At 42.4% G+C, this 21,017-nt stretch overlaps 2 protein-coding genes across 2 annotated transcripts; one reads left to right on the top strand and one right to left on the bottom strand.

The window, feature by feature from the left end:
- Positions 1-801, top strand: LOC132464391 (E3 SUMO-protein ligase ZBED1-like). The gene is made up of 2 exons (XM_060060736.1): positions 1-129; positions 192-801. The coding sequence occupies exons 1-2, from the start codon at positions 125-127 to the stop codon at positions 799-801; spliced, it is 615 nt and encodes a 204-aa protein (XP_059916719.1). The 5' UTR covers positions 1-124.
- A 12,332-nt stretch (positions 802-13,133) lies between these two features.
- Positions 13,134-20,501, bottom strand: LOC132457758 (deoxycytidylate deaminase-like). Its single transcript, XM_060052085.1, has 6 exons — positions 20,360-20,501; positions 16,737-16,818; positions 15,442-15,577; positions 15,184-15,300; positions 14,866-14,962; positions 13,134-13,826 (listed from the first exon to the last, which is right to left on the bottom strand). Exons 1-6 carry the CDS (start codon positions 20,365-20,367, stop codon positions 13,772-13,774), a joined length of 495 nt encoding a protein of 164 aa, XP_059908068.1. The 5' UTR covers positions 20,368-20,501; the 3' UTR covers positions 13,134-13,771.
- Positions 20,502-21,017: the final 516 nt, after the last annotated feature.

Raw genomic sequence — 21,017 nt, 5'->3', positions numbered from 1 at the left:
GAGAGGGCTCTTTCCAAAGTGCTATCCTCAGACAAGAAATCCCGACCTCTTGTTTTTACCTGGCAAGATGTGGAAGTCATGGAGTCAGTGAAGAAGGCCCTGAAACCACTTCAGGACTTCACTGATGCCCTGTCTGGAGAGGAGTACGTCACCCTCTCCTATGTGAGGCCAGTGCTACACTTGCTGAACACAAGTCTCCTGGCACCTGAGGAGGAAGAGACGGAGTTGTGCAAGTCCATCAAGGCTCACATTTTGGAGTACCTGAATATTAAATATTCAGAGCAGAAAACCAGTGACCTGTTGGACATTGCCTCCCTACCGGATCCCCGATTCAGGGCGAGTTACATCGCCAAAGAGAGGCTTGAAGGGCTGAAATGCACAGCAGTCCAAGAAGCAGAGGCTTTGCTCCGTGATCAGGGTGGCACTTCACATGAGCTGCCTGGCCCAGCAGCTGAGCCTCAGCTTGATGAGCCACCAGCCAAGAAGAGGAAAACCCTGTCCAGCTTCTTCAAGAAATCCACACCATCTTGCACCACCACTGTCACAACAAGGGAGGCTGTTGAAAATGAGCTCTCCAGCTACATTGACAGTGAGGCCAACCCTCTCCAGTGGTGGAAAGACCATGAGGTGGCCTTTCCAGCTCTGAGTTGCCTGGCAAAAAAATACCTCTGTGTGCCAGCCACCAGCTCCCCCTCTGAAAGGGTTTTTAGTTGTAGTGGGAACATTGTCACCTGTCATAGGGCATCGCTAAACCCTGACACCGTGGACAGGCTTGTTTTCCTAGCCAGAAATGTGGAGTAGGCTAACTGCTGGCCTGGCCCGACCCATGTGATTTGTTCTTTGAGTTTTGCACAAATTTGAGATACATTGTTCTAGTTGTATTCTCTTGGTTTCTGTAATCAGTTAACATGCTCTGTTTGTTTAAAAAAAAAAAAAGTATTTTATTGAACCTATTAATGACATTTGCACTTTCCAGAGATGCACTATGCATATTGTTCAGTTTTTGTTATCCAATAACCTGTTATTTTTTTTAATTTAAACATTTGTTTACATTTCAGAGATTTCTGTGTTTATGTTTTAAGTTACATTTAATTAAATTAAACATCATACAACTGTGTACAACGTGCACAGTGAAAGCATTTTTCCCCAAATCATTGCGGACTCCCGCTCCATGTCGCGATTCAATTCTGTGCATAATATTACGGAGGCTCACACAGCTTTTGGCCGTGATATTATAATGTTCTCAAATACGAGGCGGAGGCAGTGACTAGTCCACGGTGTATTCAACCATCAAACTGTATTCAATTCTGAACGGTAGGAATAATGGTAAATCCAAACGTTAGGTAGGTATAGTAATAACGGTAACTCCACAGTAACTAACTTCAAGGTTTCTCACTCCGCGAGACCCAAACATAAAACGGAAACAAGTAACCTAGCCACGCCCCCCCACGCAGTCGTTACGATTCATAATAGCGGAGGCAGTGTCTAGTTCATGTTTTATTCAACAATCAAACTGTATTTAATTCCGAACGGTAGGAATAATAATGTTGAATCGGCGTGCGGTGCCCAGAGAACGTGCAACATTCTCTGGGCACGGGTCGCGCATGCGCACGCGCATGCGCGACCCGTCCCGTCCACAAATATCGATATTTATCTTATATCGATATTCTGCTTGAAGATATCGAGATATGACTTTTGGTCCATATCGCCCAGCCCTAATAAGATGCCCTACAAGTACAGAGAAAAGTGGAGGTCGCAAGCCTTTGAAATTCAGGAAAGGAGCCGGCGGAGAGTGAGATTCAATGACCTCGTTGCATTTGTAGACAAGCAGGCTAAGACCGCCACAGACCCTCTCTTTGGAGCAACATGGTCTCACAGGAATCCGTGAAATGACTACGGACGCTTAAGTCGAAATCCGTGGCCACATCACGGAAACACGCCGATATCCGTGTGTGAGCCACGGAATAACAGTGTCATTTACTTGCATTGGAGCAAATCCTTGGCCACATCACAGACAATTTAAGTAATTCCGTGAGACCACCGTGAGTTAAGCGCCCGTGGTCGACTCGCTCGTTGAAACGGGCATCCGTGTGTGAGCCACGGAATAACAGTGTCATTTACTTGCATTGGAGCAAATTCCATGGCCACATCACGGACAATTGAAGTGATTCCGTCAGACTAGGGATGCAAACAATGAATCGATTATCGATTAATTGTCTAAGAGATTACTCGATTAAAATAAATTACTTGCAATTAATCGCGTTTTTAACCCGTAATTCCCCACCCGTCCACGTGAGGGCGCGCTTGACGCCAGACGTACTTGACGCACACGCGGGAACACAAGCGGGAACACAAGCGAAGCAGCACAAGACAAACGAAAAGCGGGACACTGACACGATGAAGATGGCAAAACGGAGTGCAGTATGGAGCCACTTTAAGTTGGTTAATGACGACAAAGACGCCAAATGCACAATATGTGGAAGTATTTTAAAGTACAACAACTAAACGACATCGTTGAATTACCACCTAAATGTGGCACATTCAAATGTGTCGCGGCTCCTTTACTTAGAAAGGAGTCAGCTGAGGTGGTTCGGGCATCTGGCAAGGATGCCCACTGGGCGCCTCCCTTGGGAGGTGTTTCAGGCACGTCCAGTGGGGAGGAGACCTCGGGGAAGACCCAGGACTAGGTGGAGAGATTATATCTCAACACTGGCCTGGGAACGCCTCGGGATCCCCCCGTCAGAGCTGGTCAATGTGGCCCGGGAAAGGGAAGTCTGGGGCCCCCTGCTTGAGCTGCTCCCCCCTGCGACCCGACCCCGGATAAGCGGATGACGATGAGATGAGATGAGATGTGTCACATTCAGAAGGAAATTCAGCTTCTCAGAAGAATTGCCGCTTATCAATTAATCGATCATCGATCGATAAGATGAAACAACTATCGATTAATGAATTACTCGATAATTTGCATCCCTACGTCAGACCATCACGGATTTTGAGTTAAGCCCCCGCTGTGGTCAACTGTGGCACACACACAGATTTAAACGGGAATCTGTGTGTGTGCCACGGAATATCAGTGTCATTTACTTGCATTGGAGCAACTTCCGTGGACACATCAAGGACAATTTAAGTGTTTCAGCGAGACCACCATGGGTTTTGAGTTAAGCCCCCGTGGTCGACTCGCTCGTTGAAACGGGGATCCGTGTGTGAGCCACGGAACATCAGTGTCATTAACTTGCATTGGAGCGAATTCCGTGGCCACATCAAGGAAATCGGCGTGTATCTGTGATGTGTCCACGGATTTCGAGTTACCAAAGCTACCAAATCATAAAAGTACTCACCTGGCTCCGCCCGCCTAAGTACTTCCGCTCAATTTGAATTTCCCTTCAGTACTAGGTGTTAGTGGGTTTTCTCTGTCTACATTTTCTGCGTCCAATCAGTGAACAGAGGAAGTGGCTGAGATCAATGACGTTAAAGTCAGCTCTCGTTGACGGACATCTTTACGCACAGTGTTTGGTTTGTTTACAGCTTGCGCGCAACGTGATTCCCGGCCAAATGTTAGCGATTGGGTATGGCAGATCCGATAGTTTTCAACAGACACCCGCCTTCAAGTGAGTTAACATTTGTCATTTGAGTAGGTCAAGACTCTCTGTACAAATGAAATGAAGTAGGACCAGACCAAAGGACAAATCAAACATTGATTTTGAGCCTGAAAGGTGGGGGCAATTTCTCTACCTCTGAATAAATACAAAACGTCCAGCTTTGTTTGGCATTAGCGGTCAATGCTTCAATCCCAGAAGGTCTGTGAGCTTGTGTTTTATTTGCTCTGGTATACCTGTCTTAAATCCAATTCAGACAGATCTCCATGGCTGGGTTTGGCCAATCTAAACCATTTATCTAATATAGGGAGGGTTCATTCAATGTTTGATTACAGAGAAGCGCCCCATGGGAGTGCCGTTGACTTTGGACTGTTCATAAACAAATAAAATGGCTGATGCTGACGTTGCACATGTTTCATTGAAATATTGAAATAGAAACGGAATGATAGCGCTGCGGCACGGCGAGCCGCTCCTGGGACGCTGCTGATACGTTCCGCAGCCGCGCCCGGTGGAAATGGTGTCATTGATAAGAATGGAACCTAACTGCTGCGGTGACCGCGGCCAAGACGTGCCGCAGCCATAACGCTTCTGTAACGTGTCCGGTGGAATCAGGCCTTTAGAACTGAGACGGGAAGCAATCAGATGGGTGGACGAGGGTGAGAAAGCACCTGGGCATACAGGAGCTGGGCTCCATCACTGTGGGGGTGATGTGAATGTAGATGGGGCCTGCCATGTTGTGAGGGGTGGGAACGGATCAGAACTGTCTGTTTTAGGAATTAACAATTTAACCAACAACAATTGCAAATTGAGAATATTGTAAAAAGTCTGTATAAAATGGAGCCCATCCTCGACCAATCTGTTTCTCGTGTCCCTAAGCAAAATTACCAGTTTACTCCAGAAGGCTAGCCAATCTGCCTCCGTTGTCGGAGGCCTGGACGTGTCCTCCGTCAGCGTCACCTGGGTCAGAAGCCAAGAGCATCTAGCTTCCCAAACGACCATCCTGACCCAAAGCTGTCCCAGGTGCTGGGTTGTCCTCGGGTATGAATTTCGTAGATAATACAGATAATAATGCAAATAATTCTCAGCAGGTTGCCACTCTTTCAAACAACTCACAGCCCTTAATAGGTAAATGCCCTGTGGTAGAGGTACAGTTTGGTGAGACAATGATTAATTGTCTACTAGACACAGGTTCCATGGTCACTACCATTACAGAGTCCCTCTTCAAAGAAGTATTCCAATGCTGGGGTGCCCCTAAACTTAAAACATGTGGGTGGTTAGCTGTAAAGCAGCTAATGGCTTAGATATTCCCTATGTGGGGTATCTCGAGCTAGACATCCAGGTTTTGGGTAAAAAGATTCCAGGTTTCGGGGCTTTGGTTGTGAAAGACACTGCTTGCACACTACAGCAGTGCAATGTTCAGGCCTACTGGGGATGAATGTCGTCAGGGACTACTATCAAGAGTTATTTGCCCAACAGGGGGAAGCTTTATTTTTCCTCTTTGACTGCCATTCAGGCAGAGACACGCTGGGAGCTAGCTTTCCGTCAATGTCACAGGCACGAAGCCTGCCCCCTTGTTCCTGAGGGCCAGGTTTGTGTCATAAAAGGTACTGGGGAGTTTATACCAGCCGGGTCAGTAAGGTTTGTGCCAGAAAGCTGTCCAAAGATTCCACACGCTGCGCTCACCACCATGCTTTAAGAGCCTGGGGGCTCAGACCTTGCCCAAGGCCTGTTTTTATCCCCTTCTCTATTAACAGTTGACAACGGCTTGTGTGCCGTTGGTCAATGCAGGAGTTGCAGGGGCTACATTCCACTCGAAACAAGTGTTGGGAACATTGTGTCTGTTGATAGTGTAGAGCAGCCACAGCTGAGTTTTCAAGGGCAACATTGTGAGGGTGCAAGGGAAGAGGTTGTCCAGTTTACACAAGTCAGTGCAGAGGCGGTAAATAGTCTTTTAAACAGTGGGACCGCATTCTGGGAAAAAGACGGAATGCTCTATAGGAAAGTTACTGACCCGCATGGGGAGCTGTATATTCAACTGTTGTTGCCCTCATCATGCCTTCAGCAGGAACTCTAAATAACCTCAATGACAACCATGGGCACCAGGGGCTGGGACGAATGACTTACCTAGCCAGGCAGCGTTGTTATTGGCCAGGGATAGGAGCTGATATAGAGAACCACTGTCAGAGCTCCTAAGTATTTAGAAGATAGTAGAAGATTTTCCCTTTGTTTGGTGTTAGCTTTTGCTGCTTTTGCCTTCCACAGTGGCTAGACTGCATGCACGTGGGGACCAGACCTTTTTTTTTATATTCCATAAGGAGACGAGAGTAAGCTGTAATCAGAGACTGCGACCATTGCATCCCTCTTTTTAGATGGTTTTTAACCTAGTCAACCTGTTTTCAATAATTAAGATTATATTTTTGCACCAATTCATGCCTCAAGACATTCTTCCTGCTAAGGGAAAACACATCGGCAAAGCGGAAGGCACTCATGATTGAAAGTGAATGGGTTCCTCCTCCCCTCAAATTAGAGGTGGCGTTGTCAGACAATCTTACCTATGGTTACCACGCAACATTGTTTAGCTGTTGAGACTGATGCAGTTAGAATCAGCTTGAATTATCACCAAATAGTTCCATCAGGCAAGATCTTCCGAAAGATACATTTTTGTAGTAATTAAGTTTCTAAAGTAAAAATTAAATTCATAAGTTACATTTCTCTATTTACATTACCATTAGCAAAAACTAGGAAATCCGACTGTACGCATATAGATTCATACAGAGGACCTCCTTCTTTTCACTTTTGGCTCTTCCCATTAGAAGTTAACCAGGTTTAGTATTTAAGCCATTTTAGTGGTGACTGAATAGCTTAAAGATATGTAAATATCTTAAAGCTACCCCCCCTGTACTTTTGTGTTTTATTTTATTATTAACTACTCAGTTAGTTTTAGGTTTCCAGGGGTAGTGACATAGGCGTCTACCCCTGGAACCGTCTACCCCAAGAGGCCTACTGCCTATTGGCAAAATTGGAAGACCGACATAACATCAGAGCAATGAAACATGTGCAACGTCAGCATCAGCCATTTTATTTGTTTATGAATAGACCAAAGTCAACGGCACTCCCATGGGGCACTTCTCTGTAAACAAACATTGAATGAACCCGCCCTATCTTAGATAAATGGTTTAGATTGGCCCAACCCCGCCATGGAGATCCATCTGAATAAGATTTAAGACAGGTTTACCATAGCAAATAAAACACAAGTTTACAGACCTTCTGGGCTTGAAGCATTGACCGCTAATGCCAAACAAAGCTGGACGTTTTGTATTTATTCAGAGGTAGAGAAAGTGCCCCCACCTTTCAGGCTCAAAATCAATGTTTGACTTGTCCTTTGGTCTGGTCCTACTTCATTTCATTTCATTTGTACAGAGAGTCTGGACCTACTCAATTGACAAATGTTAACTCACTTGAAGGCGGGTGTCTGTTGAAGTTTAAAACTATCGGATCTGCCTAGTGCCACTCAGGATCTGCCATACCCAATCGCTAACATTTGGCCGGGAATCACGTTGCGCGCAAGCTGTAAACAAACCAAACACTGTGCGTAAAGTAGTCCGTCACCGAGAGCTTATTTTAACGTCATTGATTTCAGGCACTTCCTCTGTTCACTGATTGGACGCAGAAAATGTAGACAGAGAAAACCCACTAACACCTACTGAAGGGAAATTCAAATTGAGCGGAAGTACTTAGGCGGGTGGAGCCAGGCGAGTACTTTTATGATTTGGTAGAAAATGTAGAGTTCTGCCTGAGAGATCGGCATATGACTGGCAGAGAAAAGGTCCTCTTTCTGTATGACCGTTTGCAGACATGGGGGACTCGAGTCACATGACTTGACTCAAGTCAGCCTCGAGTCGCAAATTTGAGGACTTGAGACTTGCTTGACTAACACTGATAAAAGACTCGACTTGACTTTGACTTGGTCTTCATGACTTGAGACTTGACTTAGACTTGAGACAGATGACCTTTTTAAAGTTAGATTAAAGGTTGGGTATGGGATCTGCGATACGCCAGCAGATTTCGAAAATACACAACTCAAATGGTCCTACCCCCTCTCCTTCAACGCTGACTCTGACTCAACCCATTCCAAGTACATGGACGTGCAATCATGCACGAGAGCGATCCAGGCTAGCTATGTTGGAGTTTAGGGTTGTCTTCTAGTGCAAATGTGGATTAGCTAGTTAGCTAGCTCCAGTAGCTACCGCAGGATAACAACAAACAGAAGCTTGCTCTGGGTCACGACTCGTGGGGGAGGGGGAGTGCAGTCCGAAGTCGTTTGAGTACGTGCACGTGCACGAAGGGGTCACACGCGGGGGAGGGGGAGTGCAGTACGACCGTTTGATTGGTAAGTTGGAGGTAATGATCTGTTACGTATTTTAAGAACCTAAGCTACCCACACATAGACCCAATGAAGCAGGACCAAACATATAAGCCGTAAATACCATACATAGCCACAAGGGGAGCAAGACCTTACTGAAGGCTGCAATAAATACTTTAGCCACAGAAGGCAGCACCACAGACCAGGCGAGAAAGCCGAGGGTTACCTCACATCGGCTCCCCCCACTACTTCCGGACCGCCCTGTTCAGACCATAAAAGCCTACAGATCGAGCATTGTCTTCAGAATCTTCTTGGCAGCTATTAGACATACATGGGTTAATGTTTTTGATCAGCTAGGAGACACTCAGCACGTGCTTAGACACATCTTCAATCTCTCCTTGCTTCAGAGTATCAGTTTACCATACCGAAAATACTTTATACTAAATAAAGTCTCTTTAAAGCTATTCCTTTGGATTTGACCACTTTCCTTGAAGAACTACGTAATAGATCATAAAAACATTTTCAAACTATTCACATAATGGTTTTGGAATGTTTTGAATAGTTTGAGTTATTGTTAATGTTAAGACATTGTTATTGCTCATTTTGAAATAAAACTCAACTTTTGAACCACTCTCTTTAGAGAGTGGTTGCCCAGGTGCTTTCTCTAAACTGGGTTAGATCATCAGATTTTTGGATGACTTGACTTGTGACTTGCTTGACCTGAGCAATGACTTGACTTGTGACTTGCTTGATTCTCACCACAGTGACTTGGGACTTGCTTGAGACTTGAAAGTTATGACTTGGGACTTGCTTGGGACTTGCACATGAGTGACTCACCCCCACCTCTGAGATCTGCTGCTTGAAAACATACTTTCACTGCGCAGATTATACATTTTTCAAATTATTCAGCCAAAAAGATGGAAAATAAATAAACTACAATACAATAGGCCACTCACCCATTGCGTTTCGTCTCTTTGTTATGATTGATTGACAGGTGACTTCCTGATTTTATACTGCAGCGCGACCGTCGCGCCGCTTCCAGTTGGTGCTCCGGAGCAGGGCGACGAGGAAGAGGGGAGGAGGGAGGTGCGATGGTGAGAACAGAATGAGGCCGTGATGCGAAACACTTGGGCCAAAGGCCAGCTATTAAAATAACACAACTTTTCAGGATTTATTGAATTTGTAATCCTTGTGGTGTATAGGTACTGACACACTCTTCCAACTGCTTAGGCCTACTAATAAGTGATTTTGGGATTTCAAACCCGCAATTGTATTGTGAAACGAAATTGGTTTAAAATATACTTGGACACTAAGGCCCCGTCCACACAAAGCCGATTTCATGGCGAAACCGCAAAGGTCTTGTACGGTTCGGCCTTCCGTCCACACGAAGCTGGCGAATCCGCTGACCGAAACCGCAAACTTCTGAAACCACCCTCGGAGGTGGTTTCAAATCTATCCGGTTTCGTTTTGTTTTCGTGTGGACGCCTGAAACCGACTGAAACCGCAAACCATGACGTCATCGCCCCACCCCTCGACCTCCTAGCCAATGGCTCTTAAGCCCGCGGAGTCTCAGAAATCACAACAAAAAAGATGATGGCAGACTACAAGCTTGTAATCGTTCTGCAGCATATCATGTTGCTAAGGTTGCTAAGCCATTATTTATTGAGAATCTAGTTCGCCATCGTGGAAGAGCTGTTTGTTTGTGTTGTTAGTGGTTCGGGGGGCAGCCTTTATGCGCATGCTCGCCTCTTCTTCTTCTGGATTTGTGTACCAGAAGCAGCGCCCCTTATGGCCCTGGAATGTTTACTACAGCGTTTCTACAGATCTATCCGGTTTCGCTTGGCTTCGTCTTTACGGAGATACTTCGAAACCGGATAGATCGAAACCGTAACGGTTTTGCCCGTTTCGGCTTCGTGTGGACGGGGCCTGAATGTTGCTTACATTGAACCGGTGCAGGTTATATTGGTAGAGGTACATTGTTTGACTTTTCCATTAAGCATAAATCTACATAATTTATAGAAAATCTTTCTGAGGAAGAAACTAACTATGCTAATGAAGATATTAACTGTTATTATTACAGTAAAACCCTAACAATTTAAAAAATGTAATTATTAAATCTATTGTCAGAGTCCTCAACTTCTTTTCTTGTCAACTTTATGATCATGTCTATGCCAATGGCCGATCAAAAGGAGATAGTATAAAGGGATATAAACAACTCAGTTATTTAGAACTGAGTGTGGCTGACAACAATAATACAATACTGATTCACAATATCTATTGTGATGATAAATAAAGTTCAATTATAATTTTGTAAAATATATTTTTGAGAATCTTAGTATTGTATGGTATTGTTCATAGTTGCTCATTTGCACCAAACACTATTGAATGCAGATGGATCACATTTTCTTCCACTCGATTGCCAGTATTGCTGCTGTTGAAAAGTGGGAATTTGTTTAAATAATCTTGTCCTCCAAGTGTTGAATTTGAATTTGTATTTTATTCGTTTTTTGTAATAAACATAATTATTACAGTAGAATAAATTAACTATTTGAAACTGAATCCATTTTATTTTATTTTCTGTTGGTCATTTGAGGATTCAAAAGCTTGCGTTATCAACGGAGTCTGAGTGTGTTATTTTAAGATGTGTGTACTACGTCAGATAAATGAAAAAAAAAATCTAAACCCTTATGTTAATTCTGATAAATGACAATGACGCATTCCTAATTACCTTTATTATTTTCTTCCTTAAACCAAAAGAAACGTTGGTCTTGGACAACATGGACATAGAGACAATACTGTTTATGAACTCTGCTGGGCAATTCTTTTGATAATCGACAGCACCCTGCTTCTTCCCAAACAAAGCATAACTGTTTGTGTGTGTGTGTGCGTGCGTGCGTGTGTGTGTGTGTGTGTGTGTGTGTGTGTGTGTGTGTGTGTGTGTGTGTGCGCCTGCGTGCGTGCGTGTGTGAGTGTGTGTGTGTCGTGTGTGTGTTTGTGTGTGATTGATTGTTACTTCAACGTGAAACTTCAAACCCTTTTTAATTTTGTCGCCATTGTTGACTCCAAACTCAGTTCTTATGGTTTGTACATTACGCATCACGGGTCATGAGGAAGTTTTGTTTAGATGGTTGGAACTTTGGTATGGACTTAAACCTACTCAAACAGCCTCTGCCAACTTTTCAGAGGGATTTGGATTCTGAGATGTTATCTTGTTTTTAACTGCAAGGTATTCCTCCGATTCACTTTCTTCAACAAAAATGAGGGGGACAAATTTGTGATGATTATGAATCATATCAGAAAAGTGTTTAGTGTTGGAAGGCAGAGTTCAGTTCTTCTGTTGTATGATAAGAAAAGCATCTTTAATACATACTTAGTGTTAGGGTGATTAATACTTATCATCATTATAGTTTTATATTATTAAAACAAATATATATTAATTAATTCTGTTGTATTCCCTATTTCATTTAATATTAAAAGTACAAATATATAAATATAAAGTATATACAATTATAGTCAGTAACTACTTCATATCGGTTAACATGAGCAGCTTTATTTTTCCGTAAAAGAAAACAGCTGATCTAGTTACGCAACACAAGAGCCAAGATTGCCCTCTTGTGGCCGTTCTTCTTAAACACCTTCTTTCGTTTCCGTTGACCATACAAGGGCGCAGATCTCATTACAACTTAATTTATGGAGAAATAAACCCTGCGTTCCAATAACTATACTAGGTATTACCATATACCCATACTAGGTACTACCATACTATTTAGTATGCCAGAAAAAGATCCAACAGCACCTTTACACTAGAAAATGCGGTGAGTGCTGGAGTGCAAAGTGAGGTCGTACAACATACAATACTAAGTGCGTAGGAGGGATGGGAGGGGGTGGCTATGCAGAGTCTAGGTAAACTCTGAACAAGTGAGTCTTCAGTCTTTTGCAGAAGCTGGTGAGCGACTCTGCCGTCCCGAACCGATGAGAGGGCAGCGCGGATTGACTCAGTCAACACGAAGAGAGCTGTCTCAGTGTGAGTGTGCGGTCTTGAAGCTTGATTGATGAGGGTCAAGCAGATTGTTTTGTGAGCATATCATGAGTGTTGTGTTGTGTGGGAGAAGAGCAACAAGGCATTCCAGAGACCTTTCTCTTGTAATACATCTCCAACACAATCTGCCCTCCATTATCTCTGGTTCTAACAGGATCTACACTCCATTACCTCTGGTTCTAACAGGATCTACACTCCATTATCTCTGGTTCTAACAGGATCTACACTCCATTATCTCTGGTTCTAACAGGATCTACACTCCATTATCTCTGGTTCTAACAGGATCTATCCATTATCTCTGGTTCTAACAGGATCTACACTCCATTATCTCTGGTTCTAACAGGATCTACACTCCATTATCTCTGGTTCTAACAGGATCTACACTCCATTATCTCTGGTTCCAAAATGATCCCTACCTCTAATAAGATACACACATCTTGCATCTGTTTATAACAGGATCCATAGTTCAAACACAATCTTCTCTCCATTATCTGTGGTTATAACATAACATTCACTCAATAACCTCTGGCTCAAAAGGCTCTTCTCTCCATTACCTCTGAGGTTCTAAGAGGCTCTTCTCTCCATTATCTCTGGTTCAAACACTTGTTTCCCTCTATAACCTCTGATTCCAACAGGTTCTGCTCTCCATAATTCCTGGTTCGAACATGATATTCACTCTATAACCTCTGGTTCTTACATGCTCTGCTCCCCATTATCTCTGGTTCTAAAAGGCTCTTCTCTCCATTATCTCTGGTTCTAACACGATATTCACTCTATAACCTCTGGTTCTAACAGGTTCTGCTCTCCATTATCTCTGTTCTAACAGGCTCTTCTCTCCATTATCTCTGTTTCCTTCACGATATTCACTCTATAACCTCTGGTTCTAATAGGCTCTTCTCTCCATTAGCTATGGTTCTAACATGGTAGGTCCTCCCTCCATATTACAGGGGTTGGATCATCTTGTACCTCACTCCTGCCAGGGGCCAATTTACCATGATTAATTTACAATTAGCTGAGGCTTACTGGAAACCAGAATACAGGAGTAGGAAAACATTTCAGAAAAAGTCTTGAAAATTCAACCGAAGTAGGTTTTATAAGGTCCTGAAGTAAACCAAACGTGCTCCCATGATGCCAATTATTTTTTATGTTTCATTTATTGTGTAATCTTAAAGCATATCACCCATTATGTTGTCTATATGCATGCCAATAACTAAACAACGAGCATAAAACCATGGTATCCTCAAAACCACATTGAGCATCCCATATGAAGTAAAACAAAATCACATGAAAGAAAGAAAGAATGCAATTTGCACAATAGTCTAGACTTTTAATTCGAATCTGCCAAATTTCATATTTGCCTATATTCTATGTAGTCCTTAAAACAAAATCAATGAAAGCTGCAAGCAGCCTTTTACGGGTGCCAAGCCTAAATCCGACCAATAAAACCCTGTCAGACCATTAAGATGCATGAAAACCTAAGTTAGGCGTCAATCTAATATTTGCTCTCTGTTAATCTTGAGTCAGCCTCTACAGCTGTAGTAAGTTTCATAAAAAGCGTGCGTGCAAATAAATGTTAAAGCCTAATGAAGCTTAATATGAACCCACTATTGCATTGAGCCGGTAAGGGCTTAGTATAAATTTAAAGTTCCTCATATTCATGAGGTTTATCAAAAGGAAGGGAAAGAGATTTCAAAGCGCAGATATCTGAAAGTATTCCCTTTAGACAAAGCAAGCCCCCCAACTTTTGCATGTCTGGCCGTCCAGATTTCCAGGTTAGTTATTGACCGTCAAATCAATGGTGATGGTTGGCACCCCAGGCTCGAACTGACTGTAAAAAAACACAGGGAGACAGAAGTGAATCCAACGTAATTAATGAATCAGTCTCCCACCATCCACTAGCACTAGACTACATTTTGGTTCAGTTCAACAGTGACCCCTAAACACACACCTACTTCTAGAGAAAGTCTCAATGAACCCTTGAAGAACTTTTTCCATTTAGCGTCGCCTTATCACCAATGTTTGTTTCCTTTTCACTCCAATCTTTCCATGAGACTCGTCCTTTATCCCTCTCTTGAAAAAAACTTAAACAGAAACTATTCCACTACCTAATACTAGAAGTGGACAAATACAACGTCTGGGAAATGACACAATTGAAACAAACAATAAGAATTCAAAGATCAGATGCTGTGGCATGAGTTGAAGACGACCAAACAGGAGCATGAAGAGGGAAGGGGGTAAGATGCCTCTTCACCACGCTGCAAGGCTGGTAAGCAGCCAAACCTGGAATCCATCCGTGGAGCTCAGGCCCATAATAAATGTTTACACTATGATGATCTTTTACTGTGACTTGGGTTAAGATGAGAAATTAGCTTTATTTATTTAGGAATACTGGATTTAATCCTCCACAAACATATTTTGGTTATCCCTATGAAAAAGAAAAGTACTTCCATCCTTCTTAAATTCCCTCCACTCCTTTCCACAGGTCCTGGACCTGTGTGCCAACCCTGCATCCTGCCTGATCTCCCTGTGCATCTGACCAGTGTTCCCTTGACAGATCATTAGAGGACAGGTTGTCGTCTCTACGTTCCCCAAGACTTCCACACAGGGTCAGAAGTCGGTCCGAAACCAGTTCAGGCCCACCAGTAAATTATAAATCACAATACCCGATGGAAATACATATCAAAAAACTCTGAGGTGGAGTTCGGGAATCCAGGAAGTAACTGTATCTAGATCACTGTATCTAGATCACTGTTTGTGTGTGTGTGTGTGTGTGTGTGTGTGTGTGTGTGTGTGTGTGTGTGTGTGTGTGTGTGTGTGTGTGTGTGTGTGTGTGTGTGTGTGTGTGTGTGTGTGTGTGTGTGTGTCACCTGAACTCTATGTCTGCCATTTGCAGAAAAATCTTAGAGGCTGCCATCATTTCCATGTCGCGGTACTGGTCAGAGAGATACACCACTTTCTTAATACCTGGTAGGATGTTAAGAACACATTAAGGATATGTTGGTAGACTAAATGCAACTGATGCATTCACTACCAAAACGTCAGTGATTACATCAAATACCTTTCTTATAGTGCTGATCTCTGAATTACCAGAGGAAATGGCCTCTGGTAATTCAGGACTTTATTTTAATGGATTTGTGTGTTTTTGTGTTTGTGTGCGTACGTGGCTCTCCCAGTCTGCCACCCACCTGCTTCGATGATAAGCTTGTCAGACTCAGTGCATGGAAAAAGTGTCACGTAAATGGTGCAGCCTTTCAGATCAGCGCCATTCTTATTCATAATGGCTTCAAGCACTGCACTGCACACTGGTGTTGGTGTGTAGGGAGGGGGGAAATCAAATTTCAGGTCAACTGATATTTTATTCTTGAATAAGGTTTCTTTAGAATGATACAGTAATGAATAATAAAAGGTACACGTTTGACCCCAACTAAATCGAAGTAACTCACCATAAGGGTACTTAGTGTCCCATTTGTCCCTGCCTTCTCTTTTCCATGATAACTTGTCATCATCACAGCCTTTGGGCATTCGATTGTAACCGATGCCAACAATGTCATTCTCCTGGTTCACTATACAGGCACCAACCTGTAATCAGGGAGATTTTCAAAGTTATTTACACAAAAAAAGTCTTGACTATGATTCGTAGGAATTTTGGGAATTTAGATAATTGTTAAAATAATATACTTAAAATTTTTAGGTACAATTTATAACAAGAAATGTTGAAATAAACTCAAGTTAATTATCCACAAAAAATTCTGGGTGATGCAGTTCTGAACTAACGGTTTTGGTGGTCACATCTGGAACAGCAGAAAAGGTTGTCAATCCCTAGCTGTGCAACACACACACACACACACACACACACACACGCACACACACACACACACACACACACACACACACACACAGCTTCAAAGCGGTTGTCAATTAAACAAGTCAATTAACTGGTTCTGCTCCGTCAGCCGGGTTCTGTGGAGGAAGTGCCCAATATGGCCTTATATGGTCATTATCTAATTTGAAGTAGGATTAAAGGTTGGGTATGGAATTTGCTTTTTTGGCCATTTTTGCAGAATTACTTGAAATCCTTATCATAACCCACTTACAGCCACTGAGTTAGAAGTACTGACATGAAAATTAAACAAGTCAATCATCTGTGGAACGGGCAGGGCTCGAAAAACTCCAGCCAATGATTTCCAGAGCCACCGAGTTGCATTGGAAAGTAAGTACGTCAATCAAACGGTCGTACTGCACTCCCCCTCCCCCGCGCCCCGCGCGCGACCCCTTCGTGCAGTACTCGTGACCCAGAGCTCGTGACCCAGAGCAAGCTCCTGTTTGTTGTTATCCTGCGGTAGCTACTGGAACTAGTTAATCCACATTTGGACCTAGCAGTAGAAGACAATTTCCATGGCAGACAAGACGCCACCATCCCCATGTTGTTTTTTTAATGTTGCCATGTTGTTTAACTAAAACCTACGCTAGCCTGGCTCGCTCTCGTGCATCTGTGTTCGCGCTCGTGCATGATTGCGCGTCCAGGTTCTTGGAATGGGTGGAGTCAGAGTCAGCGTTGAAAGAGAGGGGGTAGTACCATTTGAGTTGTGTGTTTTCAAAATCTGCTGGCGTTTCGCAAATCCCATACCCAATCTTTAATAGAAGATTTAGGATGGCCTTTGAGTAAGTCAAACATGATGACAGCACTCAAATTCACGTGCGATATGAGGTTAATATTCAAAAGAATGGTATAATCTACCTGAGTTTCAGGGTCCCTGCTTCTCTTAGCTGCCAGGGCTGCCACGGCCATGCAATAATCCTTATGGGCCAAGAAGTCCGACCTACACGTGTTTCCAATCAGAGACATAAGAGAAGAGACAGAATGAGAGACAGATGGAGGAGCAGAGTGTAGTGTCATTCATTATTTTAAGATATTATATGGAAAAGTTACAGTTACAGACTATATCATTGAGGAGTAAAGAACAATTCAGAGAAACAGGCCTTAGCATTGGTCGCAATACGTTTGTGTACCCATTAACAAGATATTTACACACATCTCCTGCTCTTCTCAGGCTTATTATCATTAAAATATGTATTAATGAGATACAGTAAAGGTATAATTTACTATAATGGCTCAACTTTGCAAGTGCAGCTTTGCAAACTTTTCATAATTGCTCAACTTTGCAGCACTGTATGGAACATTGATATTCTGAAAGAAGACACTAGGAAAAAAGGAAAGTAGGGGAGACCTACTGAGGTGATGACATCTGATAACATAAATTCCTCAAATCATGAGCCATCTAGAAGTCAGGTGAACACATGTTGAGGTTCATCATTTAATCAGAATGTCAGTTGGAAAGCCATGCAACTCCATAGAAAGTGTAAACCTTCATATAACCACATTTCAGATTTTGCGGTGATGTGGTTTAATAATGAGTATTTTGTATTGAACAATGTTTTATTTGGGGAAAAGGATCTGACGGTATAGATTTTCACAGCTGTTATGATAAGCGATGTAACAGATAGGGTTGGGGAGTTTAAAATATTTACTACCAGATAGAGAATAAACCAAAACATACCATTGTGAGCTACAGGGGAGATTCTAGGTTCTGACTTTTGGGGGCGCTTAACCCCAGGAAGCCACAGGGGTATATGAAGTATATAAAGTCCTGTCCAAGATTTTTTTATTCCACAACCTTTATTTTATTAGTTACTATGCTGTTGTATGTCTAAGCCAAAAGCTGACGCCCACCCACCAATCAGAGGTTAGATATTCCTGCAGGAAGGTTGTGCTCGATTTCACTAGCCCATTTGTGCCTGTTCATTAGCGTACAGCATCCATTCTCTCATTGCTTGTGTAAAAAGAAAAAGGTAGAATATTAGATTTGAGGACGAAATTATAGGGTTATAATTTCTAGACCCAAAAAAGGTCTAGCTTCGCCACAGAGGGGGAGTAAATGACTGCCGCAAATCACTGTTACCGAGCTGCCTAGAAACGGCTTGTTGGGATTCTCTCTGCGGCTTTCTTTTACTTCTGGTACATGCTGACGTAAGCATGTACTTTTGCTGGGAGTCAATGGGAGAGCGTCATCAATCAACTTTTGCTGTGTTCCTGGACACGCTTGGGTCGGGGGGAATGGATCAGATTGTAAAACAGAGTTTGAGTAGAGAAGAAGATGGACAGAAAGACATAATACTATATATTATATATATAAATTATGTATATATATTAGGTTTGGACACATTGAGAACCACCAATTGATCTTCTAGGCAATTCTGCAGTTCCTGCACAATACAGGAATTTATGTAAAAATCAAGTTCAACATCTGATCTGTGGAGGGCAGTACTACGCTGAGCAGCTTCTAAACTGAGGAAGGCCGAGCTCTCTGAGTGGCCAACGACGTGCGTCGCGACGTTGGTCGCGTCGTAAAAAGGCCTAAGGAGCAATCGCGGATAGGTTTGTCCTATACACCGAAACTTTTTACAATGCAACAAATTATTTGAAGAGCATCAAGCTATATTGCAAAGATAATATAACAGTATATTATTTAGTCATTTGTATCAGGTTAAACAAGGATTTGATAACGTTTTTAATTTAAAGGGACACTGTGTAAAAATTACTACCATCTAGTGGTACAATTGTATATTGCATTTAAACTAATAGTGCTCGCTTGTTCAAAAACTACGGTGGGCAGTATGTGCCAAGAAGCTGTGTCATGACATCCAATACTACCTTATTGAGTCATTCGAGAGATGATGAGGTTCTTTATTTCAATCAAATTTCAAACTGCAATGAATCATTAGTGTAAGCTAATGATGTAGGAGTAATTATTCCTCGAGCAAGATAGTGAATTATTTCAGTCATCATTCACGCTGGCTCAGAGTGAAAATGCGTTTGCATTTCCTGTACCACGTAATGCTTTTTGTCCCTCTCGGCAGTTCATAGACCGGAAGAACATGGAAGCCTCCATGAAGCTTACCCGTCCTATGTAACTACATATTAATTATCCTACGCTCAGGAGGATAAGTGAGATTTTTGGCAGAGATAATTTTACACCAATGAGGACTTATTTATGAATGAATACGTTGATTTGAGGTAATAAATGACTTAAAATATTACACAGTGTCCCTTTAAGGACCCCCCACAATTGGTCTGGCCCATCCACAACTCCTGGCGCCGTGCCTGGTGTGTGTGTGTGTGTGTGTGTGTGTGTGTGTGTGTGTGTGTGTGTGTGTGTGTGTGTGTGTGTGTGTGTGTGTGTGTGTGTGTGTGTGTGTGTGTGTGTGTGTGTGTGTGTGTGTGTGTGTGTGTGCGTGCGTGTATGTGTGATAGGCCTACGTTTTAATCTTTGCCGTAGGCTTGTCTTATATGGCCAATCTGTTTCAATTTGATGTGATGACACGCCGAGGTCAAGCAGTTTTACCCATGTTTAAAAATTTTAACCGGTGTATTGTCAGCAATGACCGAAAGCAATGTAGCGTTCAATAAATGTGATTCAGCGATGCATGGGTTAATGTAGTTTTGCGCAAGTTTAAAATGTTTCCGCGTTATTTGTCTGCTGCGACCAAATACTTTTAATTAATTCCACATTTATGTCATAAATATAACATGCCATTGATTAATGTTTGTATAGTGCGACTATCTTATGTTCAATCAAATTGGCTTTGCCTGCCCGCCCATTTGAACATTTCTGGCTACGCCACTGCCAGGAGGAATGCCTATATTCAAGATAACTGACATAACATAGCCTACTGTGACTAAGACAATGGCAACTCATAGGATGTAGCCGGGCTCTGACTAGACGTCGTATCGACCTCCATGACCAACATCGATTAGACTTGTGACCGACAACAAAATGTTTGCTGGGATGACGAAGAAAAAATGTGGACCTTATTTACACACAAACTAATAAAACTACATCTTCTACCACAGTTAAACGGAGATGTTTTTATTTAAAAACTAGCCATAAAAAATAGAAAATCCCTAGAAATCGATAAAAAAACAGCTATCTAAGAGACCAAACAGGTTTGAGAAACTATGTTGCATGATATAGCCTAGCCTATTTTATATAGCCTATCTTATTTTAAATTAGGCCAGAAAGCATTTGGCCGCGTGCATCCTCTCTCCCGGAGCAAATGTTCCACATCACACCATTTGAATCGTTGTTCTCGTTTTTTTTTTAGCAATCTAGGTTTGGAAGTTTAAATCTAAATAATCTTCAAAAATAAATCACCGTCTGTTGAGATAAACATGAACATGGTAGGCTACTTTAGATGATTTTATCGATCCGCTCAATGATTACTGTGGAAGTGACCCGCCGTTCACTCAAACTCGAAAAAAGTAAAGTGATCATCCTATATTCTTGTCAATATCAGACTCACCTGGCCATCTTATGGATTTTCTTTAGTTAGATATTGTATTCCAACTCAAGTAAATGAATTTACTTTCAGATAAAATGTAACAATTAAAATAATTAAACAAACGCAGCGTTAATTACTTCGAGTTTGGGGCATGCACGTTAATGCTGCGAGACTTGGACCAGAAAATGTGTGAGCTCATGTTTTATTTGCTCTGGTATGCTAATTGAATCCTATTCAGTAAGGCCTCCATGGCTTGGTTGGGCCAATCAAAAACATTTATCTAATATAGGGCGGGTTGATTCGATATTTGTTTACTTGCAGGGAGTGCCGTTTTTAATAGCTTTTCATAAAACAAATAAATAGGCAGCCTTGGAAAGTGGGACGTCTGATCATTCACCCTATACTATAATGGATGATGATCGGGCGGGTGCGGGTATCAATTTTTGAAAAAAATATTTCTTCGGGTGGATTATTGATTGACAGTCTAACAGCCTACACATTGGACTGTAACAAACGTTGTTCATCTCATATATCTGGGTGGACACATGCCATTCTTGGACTCAGGGACAGGGACTCAGAAGCAAAACTCAAAAGACGGCAGTATGTTTAAACCAAAAACGCTTTACTAGAAAATGGTAACAAAAACGCTCCAATGGAGGATACAAAACTATAACTATAA

Source organism: Gadus macrocephalus, chromosome 1 (genome assembly GCF_031168955.1).
Source record: "Gadus macrocephalus chromosome 1, ASM3116895v1".
Classification (NCBI taxonomy): Eukaryota; Metazoa; Chordata; class Actinopteri; order Gadiformes; family Gadidae; genus Gadus; species Gadus macrocephalus.
Note: the sequence above shows the minus strand (reverse complement) of the source record. Positions and strands in the feature narration are given on the sequence as shown.

Bases quoted from the DNA above. Each gene is read 5' to 3' on its own strand.
- LOC132457758 (XM_060052085.1), bottom strand. The intron at 15,578-16,736 runs GTAGATTATACC...CCCTGATTACAG, and splicing joins GCAGGGACCCTGAAACTCAG to GTTGGTGCCTGTATAGTGAA. The intron at 14,963-15,183 runs GTGGGTGGCAGA...ACATCCTACCAG, and splicing joins CAAGCTTATCATCGAAGCAG to GTATTAAGAAAGTGGTGTAT.